This window comes from Xyrauchen texanus, chromosome 50, assembly GCF_025860055.1.
Source record: "Xyrauchen texanus isolate HMW12.3.18 chromosome 50, RBS_HiC_50CHRs, whole genome shotgun sequence".
NCBI lineage: Eukaryota > Metazoa > Chordata > Actinopteri > Cypriniformes > Catostomidae > Xyrauchen > Xyrauchen texanus.
Genome location: NC_068325.1, coordinates 8,267,298 through 8,288,253, shown reverse-complemented (window position 1 = coordinate 8,288,253; position 20,956 = coordinate 8,267,298). Strand labels below are relative to the sequence as shown.

At 37.3% G+C, this 20,956-nt stretch overlaps 1 protein-coding gene across 1 annotated transcript; it reads left to right on the top strand.

Moving 5' to 3' along the window:
• The first annotated feature begins 2,626 nt into the window (after window positions 1-2,626).
• On the top strand, window positions 2,627-18,991 carry LOC127640852 (putative cyclin-dependent serine/threonine-protein kinase DDB_G0272797/DDB_G0274007). Its single transcript, XM_052123525.1, has 7 exons — window positions 2,627-3,102; window positions 11,013-11,109; window positions 13,490-13,561; window positions 14,116-14,309; window positions 15,640-16,555; window positions 17,100-17,223; window positions 17,549-18,991. The coding sequence occupies exons 1-7, from the start codon at window positions 3,031-3,033 to the stop codon at window positions 17,559-17,561; spliced, it is 1,488 nt and encodes a 495-aa protein (XP_051979485.1). The 5' UTR covers window positions 2,627-3,030; the 3' UTR covers window positions 17,562-18,991.
• The last annotated feature ends 1,965 nt before the right edge of the window (window positions 18,992-20,956 follow it).

Below are 20,956 nucleotides of genomic sequence, written 5' to 3'. Positions count from 1 at the left end.
TCGACATAGAATGTTTTTGCTGGGATTGGAAAATGCATTTTAACATTGACAAAAATTACACACTTTCAGGTATACTGAAGCTAGAATTAAAAGTACAGAGAAACTGAAAAGTGTGACTGGTTCATTCAAGTGTGATTTGTTTATGTGTCATTGTAGGATACAAATAAAATTCACCCCAACACAAATGTATTTAACAGCTCTGAGGTGACTACAACTCCATGATGTCATCCTTAAACTGGAAATGCCACAACACAAAAGCTTTGCTGATGTGTTGCACTTTTCAGTTTCTTTGTTAGGCAATGTTTATAACTAAAAATATCTATTTATGGCAACAATCATAAAATGGCTGTTTTTCCAGTGTCTCATCGGGTGAATTTCCCGAAAGATGCCAAGAATATGAATGAGTCTTATTTCACCTTAACATTAAAAGAAAAAAAAAAAAAAAAGAAGCCCATATTTTAAGACCATTAAGACTTTTTAAATTGTGACATTATTATCATGAATTTGTATTTGTATTACTGTAATGCACAAAAACAATTTGTAATATTTGAGTATTTAGACTTAAATATATAATAAATAATAAAAAATATACATTTTTAAATACATAATTATATATATTTATTAAATATAAAATATAAATAGTTGACTAAGTATTTGAGTATTTATGCTAGTATTTGTTGTACTGAATTCAATATAGTCGATTTAATAAAAAATCGAAATACTGTTATAAATACATAAACATACATATGTTATATATTAAGAATGAGTTTTACATCTGAGTAATTTCCATGGTGATTAAGTATATATTAATTTAATGTCATGCAATAATTTGTTTTTATTTAAATCAGCATAAATTAAAGGTAAAATAACAAATGCTACTATGATTTATTCATACTTTTACAGCTGTATGTAACTTTTTCAGGGTCAAGATAGTTTATTCTTTCCCAGCTTAATATGCAGATAAGTAAGCCATGTAAACACTGTTTCTTTAAGAAGTCTTATGTTTGTTTTGAGAACCCGTTTAGAACCGCCCACAACTGACCAATGGTGTTAGTTTGGGGGACTATGTGACAGTTTGAACAACTGCAGAGGAGTGGCGTATTCAGACAGCTGTTTTGAAAACATTGTTTATTTTTGCAGTTCCATTCGGTGGCGCTAGTATCGCAGAAATGACATAATTAAGCTTTAATTAAAAAATTTAAAGGGACAGTTCACCCAAAAATGAAAATTCTGTAATTGTTTACTCACCCCTGTGTTGTTATACGTGACTTTCTTTCTTTTTTCTTAACACAAATGAAGAAATTGTGAAAATGTTTTGAGCTTAGTGATGTCATACAATGGCAGTTTATGGTGACCACCCATTAAGCTTCAAAAGAATGCAAAAGTATAATTCAGAAGTCTAATAAATTATTCCACGAGACTCATGATTGTTATGTAATCATACAATAAGGTTTGGTGAAACCATTGATATCCTATGCGCGTTCATGATAGAGCACTAGAGCAACAGTTCACGCAGCGCCCTCGCGACATTGGGGCGTTCAAGCGAAAACTCGTTTGTTTATCTAAAAACAGGTTTGCTTACAGCGATAGCGACAACAAAACACAACACAGCTGTACACAAAACAGCGAACATAACTTAATAAACATGTCTGAAGAGTTTGCACAGCCTTATTTTCTTTTTGGACCGGTGCCAGTTCACAGTGGACGGAGTTGCTTACACAATGCCGAAAATTGAAAACAAGCGATCTATATAATGTACCGTCGCTTGTCACTGCTGGTTAGGACAAAAACTCTGATTACAATAGAAAATATACCTTTTATCATGTGTTGTTTAGACACAGTGTGACTGTTGCTGCCTGTAGCCTCCTCCATATTTCTGTTTGATTTCTGAATACTCCATTAAAAAAATAAGGCTGGGCATAGAAATGCATAAATTCTTCAACTACAAACTCTTCAGATATGTTTAGTAAGTTCTGTTCTCTCTTTTGTGTGCAGCTGTGTTGTGTTCTGTTTTCACTATGGCTGTGGAGGACCTGTTTTATATTAACAAAGGGAGTTTTCGCTCTAACGCCCCAATGTCGCTAGGGCACTGTGTGAACTGTTGCTCTCGTGCCTTATCATGGACGTGCAGAGGATATCAACGGTCATTGAACATTTTCACTAAATAATACATTATATTTTAGTTTGCTTCTCACCAAACCTTATCGTATGAGTCATGAGTCTCGTGGAATAATTGTATATAATTAATTAGACTTCTGAATTATACTTTTGTGTCCTTTTGAAGCTTAAAGAGGTGATCACCATAAACTGCCATTGTATGACATCATTGAGCTCACCATTTTTCACAATTTCTCACTTTGTGTTAAGAAAAAGAAAGAAAGTAATTTAGGGTTACAACCTGCAGGGGTGTGTAAACAATGACTGAATTGTATTCCTTTAAATATTCCCGTTTTGTCACTTTACACCAATGATGCACAATCAAATCTAATCATTTGCCTTATATGGAGACATCAGTACAGCCTTGAAGAGGTGGAGAGCCAATCAGATTACGGGGGGCGAGGTATGTTGGTTTAGGCTGAAGTCAGAGCGATGTGCTGCGGCGGGGCATTAAACCACCTGAGAAACACGCGCACAGCTGCACGAGCACAATATTGCTGCTTGTTAGACGAAAGTTGCATACTTTGGAGCATTGGATGTTTATGACTTTATTCTTTTACAAAATCAACATTATAACACACTGGACATACTTTTGTTTTGGATATATTAAGATGATATTTTAAGCTGAAGACAGGGATTTTTGGTCTGTTTTCATGTTTATTATTATTATTATTAAAATGCGGTCCTTAACGGATCGGTGACTGTAAATACGGTTTATTTGCACACTGGATATTTCGGATACACCATTAAATGTCACACAGGATCAGCTGGCTGCGTGTTAAAAGTGACTTAGCCCCTCTGGAATAAACTTTCCTGCAGCCGAGAGAGTGTGTGTACAGTTTGACAGAGAGAGAGACAGTTGGATGTGTGCGCATGATGAGCTCGCGGCTTCTGCTGCTGGTGCTCGCGGCGCTCGCGGCGTCCCTGCGGTCTGGTCGCGCGCAGGTAAGCTTCACCTTATTGACTTCACAAACGCCTATTGTACGGCGCGGTTACTTAATTTATTTGTCTCATTTGACAATAGCTGCATTCACTGAGTACTTTAACTCTCTTGATTTAGAGGATGAAATTTAAGCAAACTGTAACAAATGCGGTGTGATAGAGTAATCGATTCCACTTTAAACATGCCTGACTGCATATTGGCCCTAAAGTGAAGGGCCCAACCCCTCAGGCCCCTGATAAAAGAGAAACTCTACTGGATTTGATGCTTAATCTGTATTTGTTCATGTCTGCAATTTTAAACTCAAACAAAGAGAGACAGTTAGTGTTGCCAGCGTTATTGTGCACTGGTTGGCATCCCAGATGCACCACTGCCAAGACACATCACTCAACCCAAGAGCATCACTGTCAGTGCCTAAACCACAGAGATGTTTTACATTTATCACCAAAGTACACCTTAAGCTAGTGTATTAAAAAGTGGCCTGAGTTCTTGGGTCAGTATTATTATTTGTACTATTGTAAATGGTAGATATATATTTCAGGCCAGTTAATCCAACAATATTTGAACATTCTGAGGTTGTCAGCATTGGATGATAACTGTGCCAATTGGCTGCTTTAACGGTTAATTTCACCTTCTGTCAGTTCCAAAATCTCCAGACAACTTTGTAAATGAATATTGAACATTTTCTGTATTCATATACATTTTGATATCTAATATAGTATTTTTTTATAGCACAATATTTTGTTGCAATGTTTAGTAAACATTGTGTAAATCAAGTGTAACATTGCAGGATCATTTATAATGAGCTAGAGGAGGCAAAAAGGTGATTAAAAACAGCAGAAACACTTGGGACCAGTCATTCCATCCCAAAGAAACCATTTTATACAAATTTTAACCTTATAAGTAGGGCTGGATAGAAATATTGATTTTCTGATTAATCAGGATCTTCATTTGAACAATCTTGATAGCAATTCTTAAATCCCAAGATTGTTATTTTAATCTATGTGCAACCCTCCACAGTGCAAGTAAATCACTGGCATATGCCTATCTCTGAACTGATGCTATTCTTAAAGAGACATTAGCAGTTTAGCATGTGTTCTACAAATCAATGCTTGTAAATAGTACAAATTATGCATATAAACAATAAACATTGAACAATATGTACATATCACTCACACATATACATTACATTTGCTATATCCCACTTGGGGTCGCCACAGCGGACCATAACTGATCCGCGTATTTGATTATTTGGCTTGGCACTGGTTTTAGCCGGATTTATATGTGCTACATAATATATGCAATTTCAAAACATCATATTTACTGATGTAACGCATGGATTTGTAAAATTTAAAAAAGCTAATATGTGACCAAATAATAAAAAATTAAAAAAAATGATAAAATAACATTTTTAAAATGTATATGTTCATAATGTACCAAGTTAGATGGTCCCCAGCATAATTACCAGCATTAGCTGAGAGAGAATTTCTTTCATATTTAAGCAAAAAGGACATTATAACTTAAATATACCCAAATTAATCGGAATTAAAATCAAAATCAAATCAAGAGCTTGTACATCAGAAGCAAAATTAATCAGGAAATCTGTAGCCCTACTTATGAATAAAAAAAAATATAAAAACGGATGTTCTGTTTAACGTATTACACTGGTCTTTGGAATACACAATTCTGACTGGTCAGTGGCACCATCTAGCGGTCTGATATTTCTCAGTAACAACCGTACATTTGGGGATTAAGAGTATTAGACCGGTCATCTGTGTAGAGCGAGTCATCTTTTCATACAAATACATTTACATTTATGCATTTGGCAGATGCTTTTATCCAAAGCGACTTACAGTGCACGTATTACAGGGACAATCCCCCCGGAGCAACCCTGAGTTAAGTGCCTTTCTCAAGGACACAATGGTGATGGCTGTGGGGATCGAACCACCACCACTCCATATCGCAGAGTATCACTCTGCAATCTCTACAAGCTAGCCAATAAAATAAAAACTCAAATACATTTTTCATGTCTATTTATTTATTGGACAAATAATCTTGTAATAAGATGGATAATCAACAGTCAGATGATTATTTTCGCACAATATACACCAACAGAACTTGACACAAACCGGAGGTGCAAATCAGCTGTTCAGTGATTTTGTTCTTCACACATAATAACATAAATTCAATGCAAATTAATACATCATGTCCTTTTACTTATATATTTGGAAAGTATTCATGTAATAAGCTGGATAATGAGCAGTCAAAAGGTAATTTTCGCAAAATAAACACCAACAGATCTCTGACGCAAACTGGAGGTGGAATTCAGCTGTTCATCGATTTATTTCTTCTCACATAACAGAATTTAAACACAAATCAGTATTTAATCTCCATTTATTTCTTTATTTGGTTAGTAGCCATGTAATAAGCTGGATAATGAGCAGTAAGCTGGTCATTATTGCAAAATAAACCCCTTCAAGGTGATACAAGACCTGATCACCCTGTCAGGTGTATTTTGTATTTGCAATAACAACCGGCTGACTGTACATTATACTATTACATATCAACTAGCCAAAGATATACCAGCATTATTTTTGCCATCGGCCACCCTATTCTATAGATATAATGTAATATGCCAAAATCTATTTCAGTCAACCACTTGTAGAAAAAAACAGCTTAATCATTCATGCTTCTTGATTTGTGTTACAGATATTACCTCGTATGCATCCTGACCTTTGTGGGAAAGTCTATATGACATGCATATCAATCGCCTGCCACACACACATGAACACTCAAATGCACTCTGGACTAAGACCTAAATCCCCTTGTGATGTTTTCTGTAAACCGACTTTTGAATATCACCATTGTATCCCCACACCTAAAAAAATATATAAATAAATAATCAAATAATGGAACCAAATTTAAGTGTACCCTCCAAGCCAAAGTGTTCTGATTTTAGACTGTTTTTTGAAGTTTAAAAAATCGCTGCTGATGGGATTTTAGTCTCTGCGGTCATCATAAGTCTTGTGTTCAAGTTATATAAGAGAGAGGAATAATCTAGGCTAAATGGTGAAGACGTGTGGATAGAATCACATAAGATGATTTAGCTTTGGATCTCTCAGGGGCATTAAGCATGTCACGGTCCTGAGAGCTTAAAAAAAAAAATCAAAATTGCTTTTGCAGACATGACTCAGGAATTAGAGAATTAATACTTACCCTAACACCCTATGTACAGAAACAAATGTGGATAGAATTAATGAATGAATGAAAAAAAATCGAATAAAATGCTAATCGACCTTATTGTGCTTGCGTGCCACTTAAGTGGTGCAATCCATCCGTCATCCTCTCATATAATATTTAATCTCAACCACTATGTCAGCATGATTATTAAAGCACAGTCAGTTTGGCTAGGACAGTGAGTTTTAAATCAGATCCCTGCCATCTTTCAATACATCTATCTATCCACGTGGAATATATAGCTGGTTTCCAAAACCTAGTCAATTACATTTTTAAGAGAAAATGAATACTTTTACTCTGATACATTACTCTTATACATATCTCCAGACACTTTTGTTGCCTATGTGACTGAACAAGCCAAAAAATAAATGGTTTGGTGATAATAATGCCTGATTCGTGAAACAAAATAGTAATTTGAGTCAAATATTTTGATTAATTTGATTCTTCTGAATCTGTCAATTTGGTTTGAAAACCGATGTGAATGATTCGTTTCACAAATCAATTCACAAATCTTAATCAAAACCATAAGGGGGATCCCTGGACAAAGCTTGGGTGTGTCATTTAAGCCAAGCGCACATTACACGACTTGCAGTCTGCGCCCAGCTCATACTTAATGTCTCATAATGTCTCTTTTGTTTTCGGTTTTGTTATTGCGTACACTACATGACTGTGTGTATCAACTAAAGTCGCTGACTGAAGCCCTGTTTACACCAGGTGATCCGAACATAGTTACTACTGTTTTGGGAAACAGTCTTGACTAGCTAGACGAGTTCTCCAATGATGCATCCATCGTACAATTGTGGTTCAGCAGTGAGTTACGTAGTTTTACGGGAAAACTTTGTTACATTGTCTTTACTATGTCTTCAGCAGCTTTGACGCATTGAACAGCTTTCTGGCGAACTTGTAAATGAGCTATTATGATTTAATATCCACAGACGTTACTCCACCCCCTGTGTAACATCATTAACGACAGCTTTATATTGTTGAACCAACATGGTTCGAACGATGGATGTGCGACATAGTTACTACGGTTTCGGGAAACAGTCATTACTAGCTAGTTGACTTATCCAATGAATGCTTTTTTTATTTCCTGCTTCTTAAGGCATTGCTCTCCTCTTGCTATTTCTTTATATTTCATTGGCTTTCGCTTATTGACGGTCTCTCGCTCGTCGGGACAGTGTGCACACCTGGCAACTAGTCAGGTCACAGATATGCATGCACTACATGAACATTGGTCGTGCGATCTGAGGTTTCTTGTCGCAAACTATTTGCCGACTCAAAACATCAAGGGAGATGAGCTGGAGTACTGTAGTGTAGTGTGTGTTGGTGTAACTTGTCCTACTCAACACGCTCTGAGCAGGAGTCGAACCTGGCGTCTTTGGTGTAGGAGGCGGGTGCATTAACAAGGAGGCTAAATGCTACAGCCCCTAGCATCAGTCGCTAGTGCACCTTTTGAGGCCAGGGGAGTGAGGTTTACACACTGCACAGCTTCCTACCAGCTGGCTACCGTTACACTAGGCTTTACTTTTACTTTTGAAACTTAAGTACATTTATTATCAGTTACTTTAAGACTTTTACTTGAAAAAATGTTTCATTGAGTCGATTTCCATTAAATATCTTTACTTTTACTCAGGTTTGTTCAAGACTACACTCGACTCGCAGTTGATTTCAGTAGAGTTAGATGTTAGCATGATGCTAAACTAACAACACAATACTCTATCAAGCATAAAGATGCATAGCACAGGTCAAATATTAAGTAAAATAACCCTTTTTAACCTACTTTGTAACCTATTTTATCAATACATTATACATAAACAACAGTATAATCAACATTTATTTTGTTAACCTTGAAATTATTCTTTTCACTGAGCTTGTTGCAATATGATCTGGGATCGTACATGCAATGGTGTTTTTGAATTTGGCCAAAATTAGGTATTTTAGGAGGTTGCATTATTAAGGTTCCTTCTTGATAGAACAATCGTCACATTGGGTGTGCTCTTATAGGTGGCTTTTATAAGCAGCTCACTAGGTTTTGGAACAGAGGTATGTTCTTGCAGGTGTGTTAGAGGGTGTGTTTGTGCAAGTTTGACTCCAGTCATAGTCATGGATACAGTATTTCTCTATGTCTGGATTCAAAGTTATGGCAGAATGCCATATGGCCATACTCTAATGTTTCGAATGTGTGTGCGTGTACTACTCAAGGTCCATAATTATACTCCATTCCCCTTAAAATTCCATAGATGAACTATCAGCATTCCTCCAGTCCCAGTGTCTGGTGATGTATTGGGCATTGCTGTTAGGGTGTGTGGCAAATGGGAGTGATGTAATCCTAATGGGATAGTATACAGTATATGTTATAGAGCTAAACACACACATGCACTTGACAGTGACTGTGCATGTCATGACATGCGGACACTTTTGTAGCATTTTTTCCTCTCTGAAGTAGACATAAAATGTTCATTAATGTTTCATAATTTAGTTTTACAGGACCATTTTCTACCCTTTGTCTGGTCTATAGGATTAAACAGGCTTTTGCTACTGTACCTTAAAGACTACATTTATGACTGGCTAACCTTTGAGTATTTGAGTAGTTCACACTGTTGTTAATCAGGGCGGACAAATCCATTTTCTTTTTTTTTTATGTTTCCCAACATTAGCGTTTTCTAAAGTATGCGGTAATCAAGAGTATTTCCTAAATACTCCGTTTTCAGTGAAGGAAAATGGCATATTAATGTGGATGAGTCCATATAGTTACTGTATATCTATATTAGTGGTGACCGATATGGGATCTTTAAGGACCGATGATGAAAGTGTGTATGGTGGTTGATGGCTAATATTATTCAGATATATACGTAATTTGATTTAATGAAAACAAATTAAATGCAAATAAAATTGCTGAAATCAAATGAGAACTTATTTTACATTTACATTGCCTTTTTACTTAAAATAATAAAAAAAATACAATACAATTAAAACAGGCAATGTATAACCGAGCTACAGTGGGTTTTTGCATAGTTGAGCTACAGTCTACATCTGTCTGTCCACGTACAGTATAAATGCACAGTATACATGCTTCATAAAATATTTGAAGGTAGGACATTAGCTGAGCAAGTGGCATAGACGTTTTCCAGTTGACCTTTTGCAACTTTTAGTTTTTTGTATTTTCTCCCCTTTTCTCCCCAATTTGGAATGCTCAATGTCCTCATGGTGGTGTAGTGACTCGCCTCAATTCGGGTGGCAGAGGGCAAATTTCAGTTGCCTCCACATCTGAGACCGTCAATCCGCTCATCTTATCATGTGGCTTGTTAAGCGTTACCGAAGAGACCTAGTGCATGTGGAGGCTTCACTCTATTCTCCGCGGCATCCACACACAACTCATCACGCGCCCCACCTAGGGCGAGAACCACATTATAGCGACCACGAGGAGGTTAACCCAACATGACTCTATCCACCCTAGCAACCGGACCAATTGGTTGCTTAGGAACGCCTGAGTCACTCAGCACACCCTGGAAGATTTTTTGCCATCTTTTAAAAAAGCTTGCCATTCCTTGTTTTTCGCCTGTTCATGTATTAATTTTTTTTTCGTTGCTTCAGCTGCAAAAACATGTACGCTGTCAGAAAATGCTCTTCAGAAAATTATTTATGTTCCCAACATTTGTCATGGTAACTCTACCTTGTTCATGTTGCATTCGACTTCTGGGGTAAAGGCCAATTGTGGTCCAATTAATGTGTATGTGCTGGATGAAGCCGACAAACCTTGCAAAAATCTCAAAATCTCCAAATTTCAGTTGGACAATAGCATATATACAAACGAGACATTTATTTCATTAGAACAAGAATAATCGTGTTTTCATGACATTCTCCTTGTAAAGAATTAATGATAATTGTGATATGCATGTTTAGAATACTTCCATATTAATCTAGATAGATCTTTTCCAAAAGTTACTCGTCCACACTGAAACGTAAGACACATCACCATGCATCATTTCCAACTTCAGTCGCCTTTGAAGGAATGCGGTGTGAAGGTTGTACAAAGTAACAGTTATGTTTAAAAACGCTATCAAAGTGTATAGCGTGCACAACAACATCACTACAAGGTGGGCTGCCATCTTTATTGTTTTTGGTTAATTGGATCACATGACATCAAATATGTCATTGTTTTTTAATATCTCCAATTGCCCAGCCCACACTACAACACAAAGACAGTGTTTTCAAATGTATCCACTTAGGAGAGCATTTTTGAAAAGCTCAGTTTTCACTGGACAAAAACGCCATCTCAGTGTGGACAGAAACCCTTATAAATATCGAGAGTTCATGGCAAATTTGGTTTGGACCTGATTATGAGTAATGCAGCTTAATAAAGGACATAGGAAAAAAATAAACACAAAGGATGAGCATATTGCTCCACACATGCTCTCTCATAATGTGTTCACTACAGCTTTGTAAACATGGCAGAAACTTGTCCAGTATGGATGTACAGGTGTCTGTTATTGTACTCAATGTGTCAGCTAGACATGCAAACATGCTACTGTTACAATAGTTACAAGAGTTCATCCTTTTCCCAGACAGGAGTGTGTTTGTGAATGTTTGGGATTATGTGTGTCTGTTTAGGCGGCACCTTTAATATATACTGTACTGTAGGTGTTTTTGACAATTTTTCTCTCTCTCTTTCCATCAGGGGGACCCTCTTCCTCTATCTTTGGTGGATTTGGTAATGAACAGCCCAATCTCATCCGTAGACGATCTGAAGAGACTTCTGGACGTAGAATCCGTAGGTAAAGTATAAAAAATCTTATACAGTGTATAAATATACACATAATCCACACCACAATCTAGCTACACATGTCCATGTGGTGTCTTGGCATACTCATACAGTATATTATTATTATTATTATATTATAATAATAATTATTATTATATTATATACAAAACACTATGGGAGTTACTTTAAAACTTAGAAGCTGGAATTTACAAAGCATTTACTGTAGACAATATGACCAATCCGCAGCAAATGCATTTTAAATGACAGACAAATTAGAAGTGTTTAGCTGTCAACATGATATATAATTACGGCACACCATATATGTCAATCATACTGTCAAAACATTATACAAATTGGCTTGTCATGTCATATGTCGTTGAAAATGTCTGAACAAGTACAATAAAAATTGTACTTTTTTCAAAAATTGCTCACACATACGCCAAATTATAGCGAGTAAAAAACATGTATTTGAATATGAGAACAGAATTGATTAAAAGTTATTGTTTTTTTAAATGTGGCTTATGATGTGGCTTAAAATGTGACTTAAAAAGTCTGGTTTTCGCATGTAACAGTATACAGTATGAAAACACACACTTAGAGCAGATGCTCCAGATTAAAACGAGCTCAAATACAGTGTCATACGAGGCATAGATTTGATATGATTTATTCACTCTTCACTGACACTTTCTGTCGACTTGATAGTAAGTACACTTACTTTTGAAAAAACTGCAAAAGTAAAAAAGTTTTGATGTGTAGGAAACTGACACAACTGTCGTCATTTTGAAAAATGTATAGAAATCATGTTGACACAGTAAATATTTAACTTTGTTTAGATTACATTGTTTAAAAAAAAATTATAATTTGTATTTTTATAATGTATTTTCATAGTTTAATATTGAATGCCTGGGTCTGGGACAAGGCTAAAACACTAAAATTATAGAAAAAAGGCATTTGAAATGTACCAAAAATAAATGGTGAAGGCCTGGTAAAAAGTATTTTTTCCTCATTAAAAAAGTTGGACTCTTTAAGAAATAAGTTGAAATGCACATATAAAATAATTACTAATATGAGATGAAGACTCCAGTCATATCAGTAACCTTATAAAAGCTGTATTATTCTACATGGAGAGGGTCCCCTCATGGGGGCGGCCATGTTTGGATCACATGGCCAGCCAAATACTACTGGCTCTCAGTAACTGCCCTGTTATTGGTCCCTTTCACTCTTAGATTAAATTAATCATGGCTAAATGTGAATAGTGAATACAATGACACTAAGAAATGAAAACTTGTGATTAAATTATGCTGCATTCATTCCACACCACTAGGTGTAAGTGTAAGTCCAAACCGACATGCATAATACGTTACACGTGCACCTTTAACAAAAAGAAATGATTCAAATCAACATCGGGGACATGAAGAAACATCCAAATATTGGCATAATATTGGGCATTGTCCACCCTACTCTCAAGTTATCATCGGCCATTGAAATCCTACATAGGTCAAGAACTACTCCAAACCAGTAAATGTCCTGTTCTCAATGGAATGTGTTTTCTGGGGTGTGTGGGAGTGGGAAGGTGAGGCAGGAAAGAGTGAGGGGTCTGGAATGCAGTGTGTGTGTATATGTGTGTACATGTGTGTATGCATGTATGTGGATAATGGGAATATTTACATGAAAGAGCCATGTATAGCCACACACAGGCATAATAGCAGTGACCTTGAGCCCAGTCCAACTCTCAGTTTACAGAAGGGACACAAACAAAAGTCTGCGCTATTGTTCCCCATACCAAAATCCGGTATGTGTGGCCTACTCTACAATAGTGAGCATTTTAGCCATGTTTAATAATGTTCTGAGCCTTATTTGGAAGACTGTTATACCCATACATACATACACACACACACACAGACATGATAAGACTTTACAGTACAAGAACGTCCCTTAAGGATACTGTAGATTCACAGGCCCTGATCAGCTTATTCAAAAATGTCAAAGACGCAAGAAGACCACGTTTACATGAGATTTGAAATCATCAGGTTATTCTCTGCTATTGACAACAAAATGTAAACAGCCACTTGCACACATTGGATAAGCCGGTAGAAATACAAGTAACTGTGAAAGGTGAAATCGATGTAATGGGCTTGTTGGGAAAATATGGTTGTTTCGATGTTATTTTGTTTACCTTACCCAAAAAGGAACGGCATTTACATTTACAATTTGACATTTCTAGAAGTCATATGGTTTGCAAGCCTTGAAGTGAATTGGGAGACCAGCATCCAAATCTCGAAAGCATGTGCCGTCTACTGAAAGTGTATTGACATCCTGACAGAACCACTTATAGAAATGCCTGGTGAATAATGTTCAGTCTTTTTTTAATTCAATTATTTTGTCTTTTTCAGAGGAAGATGATGAAAAGCCAGAGAATGAAATTCTCACAAACGGAAAACACAAACGTCTTCCCAGAAGCCTTAGTAAGTCTGTGTCCATTCCCTCCCTTCCTCTCTTTGTGTCTCTTTTCCACACTCCCATCTCTTTATCTTTGTCCATTAGCAGAATCTGAATTGATTTATACTCTGTGGTTATTATTTTGAGACTGTTGCATCTTCATCCACAATGGTGTTGTGACTTTGTTGTGTGTTTGTTTGAGTGTGTGAGATTGTCTCTTTGAGCAATTCTGTCTCTGCAACCAGTCCAGCCACATGTCCTTAAGTCACCCTCAAACACACAAGTTCCAACGTTTTAAAGCTCAGTTTTACCACCCTCGCATTTTTCACACATGTATTTGAACCCTTACACCATTTTTCTTTCTCTGAGAGCTCACCTTCAGTTTAGTGTATCTCAGCTCCGCTAATAGTACACACACACTCAGACACACACTTTTTGTGTGTGTCTGTAGTCTTTTAGTAAGGTTTTTATAACATGAGGGTGTAAAATTATAACATAATTGTAATTTTTAGGCGAACTATTCATTCAACATAAAAATACACACTAAACCTTTAACCCCCCCCCCCTTTTCTCCTATCAGGTGTTCAGGTGGCCCAGCAGGCAATGTGTAAGGTGAGGACAGAAGTTATGGAGGTGACCCGTGCGATGTTGGACAGGCGGAACGCCAACTTCATGTTATGGCCTCCATGTGTGGAAGTCCAGCGTTGTTCTGGTTGTTGCAACACACGCTTGCAACAGTGTGAGCCAGTCACCATAAAAACACGACATTTACAGGTACTTATATGCATATGCACAACAATTACATTTGCAATGAATTCTTAGCTCTGTTCTTAGCTCTAGTGAGCTGCCTAAGTAGACAGCATTTTAAAGTAACCCAGATGCGCTCCTAATATGAAGGCTGTTTCAAAAGGTTGGCAGTGCAATGTTGTATTTATATACATTAAGCTGCCTCATCCAAATGTTGTCACATTCTTAGGCATCTTTGAATGTATGCTTCAGAGAGAAGCTAATCGCAGAATGTATTTAGAGAAACTGTGGAAAAATGTATTCATCGTGCTATTCCAATGAAATGTTGCTTAACATAGTTCATTCTAATAAAAAATTGACTATTTTGTCCAATATTTGTGTGTGCTTATTAGAGTATTGGGTTGTTAGCTTAACAAGATGCTTACATCAAACTCTCAATATAGTCAATCGAAATAATGACAATAAACATGTTGAAAAGTATTGCTAAAATAGATCAATATATTTAAAAATATTAAATATTTGAGTGTTCTATGTATTTATGGGCTTATTTGAGTATTTCTAACTTAGCATTGTTAGCTTAGCAACATGCTAATAATAATTCTCAAGATGGTGGATTGAGTCAAGCAAAACTGAGTTCAATCTATTTAAAATCGACTACTTTACAAACTATGTGTATGTCCCATGTATTTATTTAGCTTATTAAAGTATTGCATTGTTGTTAGCTTAGCAACATGCTAACAACAAACTCTCAAGATGACCTTTAGAAAATTCGAGAGTTCTGTCAATCTTGCTGCAAACTTGCAGCAAATTCGCCACTGATTATTTTCACATGCAAATGAGCTTTGCGGAAAACTCTTTATTGTTGCTAAAGGTTTGCTTCAGGTTCACCACTACTTGCGAAGAGCTGCAAACTTCTGGAAAATTTTCGGTGAATCACAAGCTCATTTGCATGGGAAAATAATGAGTTTGGAATTTGGGGCGGATGGAGTCAAGCAAAATGTTGACTCCAAGTTATCTGAAAAGCACTGCTGGCTTTTCAGATAACTTGATAAACATTTTCATTGCTAGCTTTTTTTTTTAAATTGGACTAATTTACAAACTGTAAGTGCTATGTATTTTGTCTCATGCTAACAACAAATTCTAACGTCTAAACGTCTCTAATGTGCTGCATGGAGCACTGTTTGTGTGGCACACAGAGATGCTACCTATGAAGAATGTTCTTCTGGTTCCATTATTGTTGGGATGCTACCTAATAAGGTAGATAAAAGACAGAAAGGCAGCTCACTTGGTTGTGCAACAAAACTCTTATGTTCAGATATTAAATATTAAGCATTATTTTGGTCTTTGTTTTGTTCAGATGACGAAAATCCAGTATATCAACCAAAAACCATTCTATGAGAAGGTCATCATTCCCGTGGAAGACCATGTGACTTGTAGGTGTCAATCACTTGTTTCTGCAAACTCCAAACGGCTCCAGGCCACACCCCTTCCCCCACCCCGGCTCCATCCTAAAGTAACGCCACCAAAGACCCAATCAAAAGAGGAGCTACATCGCCATGATGAACTCAAACACAATCAGAGGGTCCACCTTGAGGACAGAGAAACTCAGGAAGTACAATGGCAGTCCGTATTCACACTTGCGCACACACAGGGCTACCGACAAACATACCAACATACACTCACACACACACCTACGGCGGCAGTTTATGTAAGAAGAGGAGATGTTCCTACACGACAAACCACATTAGGAGCTCTGCAAATGATGAGTGACACAACAGAAACTGAAGTCGAACAACGTCATGTAAAATCTGAACATCATACACTTCTTGGCAGCGGCAACGACAATATGAAAAAAACGACTACTGTGGAACAGCATTATGACCAACAGCAACAGGAGAATCAACATCCGAAACATAACTATACTACACCACAGCAACCAAAATCCAATTCCTCTCAGGATTCCGTCCAATCAGAGCACAGTATGCCACACAGTAGCCAATTAGACAGTCTTAGTCGCACTTACAGCCACGTAGAGGTGATCGGCCAATCCAGTGGCTTATCAGAAGTACTAAGTCATCACGCTGACCAATCAGAAGTCAGAAAAATTCACCAATCAGAAGTGAGTTATCATCATCAAGGCCAGCAAGGGCAGGAAATGGAACGGCAACAAGAAGAAACCAAACACCACCTTCGTCACCAACATCACCAACATCACCAACATCATCATACAACGCAAGCGTTACGCCATCAACAAACCAGCACACGACAAACAGGTAGGAGGTCTTAAGTCTCGCATAGGTCTGGTCTACGTTACAGCTTATTCTGTCCAAGAATTGCCCATCTAGCCTGGCCAACATGTACAATTAATAACTATAGTTGTGCCATTTTGGACAGAGTTTCCTGAAATGAATTATACCACAATATAATTAGATCAACATTAAAGAAATGAATTCCATTAGTGGTGCGTTTTTCAAACAATCTATGAACAGTTGTTAAAAAAGTCAGCCAATCAAAGTAGAGCTTGCAGGAAACAGAGTGTGGGCAGTCCGTGGGTCTTTGGAGGCTGAGACTAGAAGGCCTGTGGCTAGATGTATGATGAGTGATTGAGGCGTACACATTGTATTGTAAATAGTAATGCATCCATTCTGTAATTCTTTCCAGCACTTTAACATCAGCAATAGCATATAAAGTCCCGGGTCAACAAAGTTATTGATGCTGAGTTGTGATGGTTGCCTTGAGATTAATACTTTCCGCACCGATTCAAACACCCTCCTAACCATATTCCTATTGTCTTCTGTTTTCTTCATTATCCCATAGTGACAAAAGCCCCTCAGACCACACCCTCTGCCCCAAAAACTCCTCCCCCTCTCCAGCCCCCACGGAAGCGGCGACGGAAACATCGGAAGAGGATCAGCAAGGCCTCAATGAGAGCTATGATAATGTAATGCCAATATGATAATATGATTAAAGAAACAAAGTAAAAAGCACTGGATTATACAGTAGCTAGGTAATATTTTCAACACTAGAGGCAACAAACAGAATTGCAAATATAAAAAGTTTCATTCAAGTTTACATTAGTAACAAACAGGTAGTTTGTTACTAATGGCAATGCCATGCCATTGGTCGCGCCACATACACAAATGCAATTTTGTTCGGTGCCATTAGTGGCATATGAAAAACACATTACAGCTTTAACCAAAACATTTTATTTCACAGTGAAATCTGACCAATGATCTAATCAGATTTGGTTCCCTGTTCTCTAATAGGGTAATGTCCTGAAGAAGACCAAGATGCTAAACTGCTCCCAAAGTCCCAGTAGAAACCACAAACCTGCAAGTCAAGCTGGAGACACACAGGATATAGCAGAGACACACTGGAAATACCTTTTTATAATAACTGGAAATGTCTATGATCTTTGCCAAATAAGCTCCTATGGACTGTGTTTCTCATTAGCCATTGCCGTTGTTGGAGGCCACCAGTTCTGCAGTCTTTGCACTATGGGAGCTGGCCGTACTCAGGACATCCTGTAAAAATGGACTTAAAAGGGATTCAATAAGGACATAAACAAAGCCTGCCAAATAGTCAGACTGTATTTAAATCATAACACAATTACAGTCTGCCAAATATACACCATTCAGCATACAACTGCCAAATGCTGTGCAATATTGACTTGAATTACTGGTTGGCCAAGAACCTGGCTCCAATCAGTGATTGGCTACTTTAGAAACTGAACTGGTCCTGATTCGTCAAAGTAGCCTTGAAATGCCAATGAATGGTGAAGAACCAATAAGAGTCAGGGATGGAAAAGAACTCTTGACTGTTACCCACTGGAGAAACTAAAGGAATAGCAACTGGAAGTTGCAAATTAGAAGTTAAAACTGGAATATGTAACTGAAAGTTCTAAGGACTCTCAAAGAGAAAAGCAACTGGAGATACGAAGCTCAGGACTGCCAGAGAGTATAAAATACAAATCATAACTATTGCTAATTTATCTCAAATGGTATAATCTGTACATTTTCAAGTTACTTAAACACTCCAAGCTTATTAGAGATCAAGATATCAGCTGGCTAGATATGGAGCTTGGAAAATTGTGGCGTATATGCACTTACAAAACAGTACCATGGTATCATCCTTAATCTTTGGACATGGTACCTTGATCTTTTGACATAGCTTTGAGTTGAAGTAGCTTGGAGTACCATGTTTATGAATATGGCAATCCATCTGATACCATCACTATACCATGGTACTTCCACAGTACTTTTCTAACCTTTTTTAAGTATTACGCACAATATTTAAGTTGTGCAAAAACACTGGAATATCATACACTGGAGGTTATAGAAAGTTCTAAACCATTATGTATGTAGATGCAGTAAACATAACATGATAACGCATGGTCAAGTAGGACCTAATTCAATACTAGAATGAAAATAAGAACATTGTGTTTAGCCGTAATGATTAGAGTGAAATACTCCCATCCTGTAGTGGGCGGTATGGAGTACTTTGTAATTTTACCAATGCCTACTGTTCCCAAAATCAATCTATCTGTCATTCAACTGCTTCTGGAAACTTGTAAAGCTATAAAATAACTGTTTGTAAATTATGCTTTTCTGTCTTTTCGTAACTTATTTATAAAAGGTAGATGCACTACCCATCTGCTTCCAAGAGTAATTAATTGTTATTTGTTATATTGAGAATTATTGTTAATGTTATAATGCTATTTTAATATAAATAACAAAAATTCAATTTATCCTTGGTTTGCTTGTTCTTTTTTCCAGCATTTTTGCATTTTAAGATTTTTTGCATTTAAGATTCAGAAATGTAATTTAAATTTTATCTGCATTCCCAACTGGCATAATTTCCCATTGGAATTGACCATGTCTATTTGCAACTCTATGCAGTCGAAGCTTCGAAAGTTTACTGGCTGTAGTGGTCGGAAATAATAGTTGGGACATACAGTAACGTCATCTTCCCAAGCCAAAGGAGGCGCTGTTAGGCCAGAAATTTACTTTAAGCAAGTATATGTACAAAGATGCGAGTCGTTAGCCAGCGAATTGCCAATGTGTGGTCCGGTTGAACATGCTTAACATGTGTTTTTGCAAACAGTTACAAACAGTTGCTCCACCATGACAGTAGTTGGCTTGAAAGAAAAGTTAACCATAGAACTGGACAGTTCACACTAACATCCACTAAATCTCCCTTGCGGAGTGTTTTATGAATTGGTTTTGAAATGCAACGATGCACAAAATCGAGATTGCATAGCTAGAAGCATACATGTTAATGTACTTGCGAAGTGTTTGTTTTGTTTTTTACTGTTGCACAATGGCTTATGCTGACATTTCTATTTAAGGTTATTTAACACAAACAATATTTGAAGCAACTTTTTTAGAGTTTCAGAAACATAATTTAAAATATTATCTAAGTTCCATACTGGCAGCGTTTTCCATTAAAATTGACCACGTCTATGTGCAACTCCACGCAAACAATGTTTGGAGCAAAGTGCTGATCAGTTAGACCCTATGAACATTTTTATTTCGTGCACGATTGAATGTAAAAATGTATGCAAAAATGGTTAAACGTATGATTTAAACTAAATTCTTTTACCAGACTGATCGCCCTGTGAAATCGGCAACAGTAGGTCAAATGTTCGGCTGCTGAAATCAGCCTGTGCTTACCGAAATTTGAAACACTGCTCCCCAGTGGCCGAAACTGGAATTGTTGTTGAACACATGGGCACGTGTGTGCTCCAGTTTCTGGGTGAAATGTTCACAGAATGGCGCCAAAAGTGAGTTGTATTTTTAGTTGTAAACGATGTAATACCGTCAATGGGAAATAACCTTTTATTACATTTACACCCTAACCCTAAACCTAACCGACAGTGGAGTAAAACTATAATTGTTTTACAAAAATGCAACCTCCGAAATTCACTATCTTTGTGAACGCAATTACTTCACGGTTTCCATGGAACCAGAACCCATTTCTCAGAGATTGCTTACACACATGCTACATGAACTTTCATGTACCCAGAGGTGGTTGAAGGGGAGGTGTTGAGAAAGTTAGGGGGACTGTAATGTCACTCAAAAAATAAAGTTGCTTTTTGGATTTCATGATTACTTTGAAGAGACAGTTCACCCCCAAAAATGGTTTGGAACAGCAAGAGGGCGAGTAAATGATGTCCGAATTTTCATATTGGTGTTAACTATTCCTTTAAAATGCTCTACGTTCATGTGTGCGTTTGTACAGGATAGTCTTTCTGTCCGTGTAGCATGTGGTGATCACATTACAGTTGTGATTTGTGTGTGAGAGGGTGACAGGTCGCAGTGGTTATACAGTCGTCATAGCAGCACAGATGGACGTGTACGCAGAGGGAGATCAGGTGGTGTAACAGATACAGGAGGGCAGGCCAGGAGGAGATGAACTTATAAATGTTACGCAGATAAAGCAAATAGACAAGAGGGCGAAAGGCAGAGAGAATGAATGAGAGAGAGAGCATGGGCAGACGAGGGGGTGGCTGTAGATCTAACAGCAAAGTGAGAGGACAGCTACAGGATGAGAAGAGAGATGAGTGTGAGTGAAGAATTACAGCCACAGAGGAGTGAATGAGAGTTTGAGAGAGGGCAGACGGGGAGAGAGGGATTGAGAAAGACAGAAATGTAGGGAGTGACACTGTGTAAGTG